This window comes from Tupaia chinensis, unplaced genomic scaffold (assembly GCF_000334495.1).
Source record: "Tupaia chinensis unplaced genomic scaffold, TupChi_1.0 Scaffold000685_1, whole genome shotgun sequence".
NCBI lineage: Eukaryota > Metazoa > Chordata > Mammalia > Scandentia > Tupaiidae > Tupaia > Tupaia belangeri.
This window is the reverse complement of record NW_006160208.1, coordinates 3,072,084-3,076,150: the sequence shown is the minus strand read 5'-3', so window position 1 is coordinate 3,076,150 and position 4,067 is coordinate 3,072,084. Positions and strand designations below refer to the sequence as shown.

General features: G+C 41.7%; 1 protein-coding gene across 6 annotated transcripts in view; it reads left to right on the top strand.

Moving 5' to 3' along the window:
- Positions 1 to 4,067, top strand: part of SORBS2 (sorbin and SH3 domain containing 2) — a 277,647-nt gene that overhangs the window by 231,786 nt on the left and 41,794 nt on the right. For all 6 annotated transcript variants that reach the window (XM_027776584.1, XM_014592382.2, XM_027776585.1 and 3 more), the window contains one exon: positions 695 to 741. In XM_027776584.1, coding sequence (XP_027632385.1) covers positions 695 to 741 — 47 coding nt within the window. The remainder of the gene's footprint in view (positions 1 to 694; positions 742 to 4,067) is intronic.

The window sequence follows — 4,067 nt, the reverse complement described above, 5'->3', positions numbered from 1 at the left end:
GGAAAGAGAAGAGGGTGAGAGGTGGATTCATGGAGGCGGGAAAGAAAGAAGTGGCATAGTTAACTATAACATTCTGGGCGTCCCAGATTGATGGCCACAGGCCACATCCCATCATGACTAAAATTCAAGCAGCTGATTGATAGTGTGCTAAAGCATCCCCAAGCCCTCTGAAGAACACAAGACGAATGTGCCTATACTTTTGTCCACTGGCTAGTCTCCCAGTGATAATCGACCTAATATTTCTTTGTCAATATGTAAATGACTCTTTAGTAAAAGGAATGGTGACTTCCTTCAACACTTCTGGTCCTTTGATTATGATTCAGCTGGTGTAGAGTCAAAACCCACGGAATATACAGCAGCTAGTTCTCCACGATTATCTCAGGAAAAGCCTCTGTCACAATTAAAATCACACCTGAGCCACAATCCTCTTCCGGAGTTTTCTCCCTACTGTGGCATTAAAGTACCTTGTCCCTCAGGTGAAATGTGATGATGAATAGGCCACCTGGTATGTCTGTTCTAGCTTAAATTCCTAACCGCAGAACTAATTCATTTCATTTGAAAAGTACATATTGTGTTTACATTTTCTACGTTAATCATTTCTGGCAGTTTCGTTTTTCTTTCATGCATGTGGCATTGCTCTTTTATAAGAAATCCAAAGTTCCCGTGGTGCTCATTTTTTTACCCTCTTTTTCAGAAATTGCCTGCAAAAGCTGTTTATGATTTTAAGGCTCAGACGTCGAAGTAAGTAAGATAAACTTTATCGTGTGATTTAAATTAGCTTTAAATACCTTAGGAATATGCAAAACGATAAATACTGCAATGGGACGTGTTACACATAAAGCCCAATTCCCAATTCGGCAACCCACTTTCATTCAAAGGGTCCCTCAGAATTTGTTGGGATGGAATCATTTTATTTCCACATTAATTTCACATTTTATATAAAGTCCCCATCACAACATATACTATATATATTTTTCAACTTTACATTTTTTCGTCTGTTAGATGTTTCTTCCCTTTGCACCTCACACCCACTCTCTACCACCCACTCCCCTCACTGGGATAGGGTCATGTTATTTTCATTGACTGAGAAACACTGAATTTAAAATTGTATTAAACATACTGGAGCACAATGACTTTAAGAGGACAGGAAAAAAAAAAGAAATTAAAAATACATGTTTCTAGAACTTTTGGGTTGAAAATGAATTAAAGTTCTACAGAATAGTTAACCCTAGTTGGGAGAATTTGGTAACATTTATTTATCCAACTGTATCAAGGGTAGTTGGTGGGATTGATGACTAACACTGTGTACAAAGAGTCCTGGGCTAAAAGAGGAGGATCCTAAAATAGTGAGACCCTATCTTAAAAAGAGAGAAAAAGAAAGAGAAAGAAAGAAAGAAAGAAAGAAAGAAAGAAAGAAAGAAAGAAAGAAAGAAAGAAAGAAAGAAAGAAAGGGAGGGAGGGAGGGAGGGAGGAAGGAAGGAAGGAAGGAAGGAAGGGAGGAAGGAAGGAAAAGAAACTTTGGTCTCCATTAGAATTAAAATATTGAATTTATTGTAAATGTCCATTAAGTGATACTGTGCTGTTTAAATTGAATATATATAATAACTAAAATAGCATATGCACTCAAATGCATAGACTATGAATTCATTGTTCCAGAAACCACCTCTAGCAGAAGACATGTAAAATCACCCAGAGCTTGATGCTGAGATAGGGGAAAACTAAACAAGGAAAAGGCTGTTTAGAAACACACCTGTTAGACATGGCTTAAATCCAGCATCAAATATAAAATCTTGAAACAAAACTTATACCTTCTTTTTTTTTTTTTCTTTTGAGAGGTTTTTGCTATAGGGCACGAAACTTCCCAGAAAGACAGAGAGAGAGACAGAAAGTGAGTAATCACCCCCCAGGGGGGATGGCCATGTTGCAATCCCTTCTCCATTCTCCTCCCTGGATCTTGGGCATGCACACACACACACACACTCAGCGTGAGTTTAAGCCACCCGGTCTGCGACTCGAACTGCAGTCAACTACATAGGAGTCCAGCAATATAGTCATTACGCCAACTGCTGGTCCCAAGCTTATACTTTCTTTTTCATCAGATTAGCAGCATCTGCTTTGTGTCTGCTGCACTCTGTCCCGATTACTGCTCTGTGGACTTAGTGTGACAATCTGTTCTATGCATGTCTGTTTTATAAAATAATGACACAGAACATATACACTTAATTTCTTTGTGACCAGCAACCAAAAGCTTCCCTAAATATATAAAACTGTGAGGACGGCAGAGCGTATAATGCAGTAAAGGTGTGGACCAGCAGGTGGTGTGGTGGTTAGAGTGCTGGAACCCACTCTGGGTTCAAGTCTTGGACTCAGTGGCCTAAAATTCATGTCAGGCATGTGTGCATGGATTCCCAAAATGTCAGGAGGAGAGTGGAGGAGAAGGAATTGTAATGTGGCCATCCCCCGCCCACTTCCCAGGGCGGTGGTGATTTCTCACTTTCCCTCTCCGTTTTTCTCTGTCTCTCTCCAGCAGCCACATGTGCCTTATGGAAAAAATAAAAAATATAAGTATAAATATAAAAAATACTTATACACTTGGGACCAGCAGATGGCTTAATGATTCTGTCACTGACTCCCACATACCCGACTGCAGTTCAAGTCCTGGACCCGGTGGCTTAAAACTCAAGCCAAGCACATGTACGTGTGTGCCCAAAATCTCAAAAGAAAGGAGGAGAAGGGAATATAGCATGACCATTCCCCCAGAGTGATTTCTCACTTCTGTCTCTCTGTCTCTGTCTCTCTGGACAGTGCACATGCCCTACAGCAAAATATCTCCCTCTCAAAAAATACATAAACACATACATATTCTCTCTCTCTCTCTCTCTCTCTCTCTCTCTCTGTATACATGTATATAACAGTGAAAAAGGGTCAGTCCAGCCTCTGTGTGGCAGTAATGGCATCCCAAACTGCAGATTGGAAGCCACATACTAAACGCAGGTCAAGTCCCCGGACTGGTCAGCCTGAAAACTCACTGAGCACGTAAATAATGCCCAGGATCCTTGCGGGCTGGAGGACTGGAGGGAGAGGATGGAGGCATGACTGAGCCCTGTGGAGGGTGCCTTTCTCTCTTGTACACGCACATACACTCTATCATGGATTTAAAAAAATATCTGGGCCAGGCAATGGCATGGAGGTTAAGGCAGCTGACTCCCACGTGGCCAGCTGTGCATTTCAACTCCCAGACCCAGCAGCATGCGTGCCCAAAGTCCTGAGAGGAGAATGAACAAAGGCCACCTTCTCCTAGAGTGGAGGTGGTTTTTCACATCCTCTCTCTCTCTCTCTCTCTCTCTCTCTCTCTCTCTCAAGTGCTCACACACCCTATAGCAAATTATATATATATATATATATATATAAAGGTTTAAAGCAACAGGATTGATAAGATATATTTATTCACTCTCTCACTCCAAGCCTTTATTGTGCTGGTAAGTTGTTGCAGTGTGATTTTCTCAGTGGAATTCTCACATCCACTCTGTGAAGGTAGATATAAAGATTCTTATTTCATAGGTTAAGACTCAGAAAGTTTAACTTGTATTTTTGAAATGTAGTTTAATTTTTTTCATCATTCATGATAGAATGCATGTGTGCATGTGAGAAAGGGACAGAGAAATGAGATCCCTTCACAGAATCTAGGTATACCACAATCCCCTTCTTCCAGTGCTTCAGCCTGTCGGATCCCTGACATAGTGAGTGCCTGACATGTTTCAGGCAGCTGGCTGATCTGGAGATTCAAGTGGCAGTGGCCATGTGGAATCTGGCTTCTCTTGAGTAGTGCCTTATTGCTGAGCCATGGAGCCAGCCCCCAAATGTTTGGTTTCAAGATAAAACATAGGAATTTTGGTGAAATTAAGTTCCTATGCAGGACCAGCAGTTAGCATAATGGCTATGTCACCGGACTCCCATGTAGTTGACTGCAGTTCGAGTCCTGGACTTGGTGGCTTAAACTCATGCCTGGCGCATGTGCGTGCGTGCCCACCCAAGATCCCGAGAGGAGAATGGAGGAGAAGGGATTG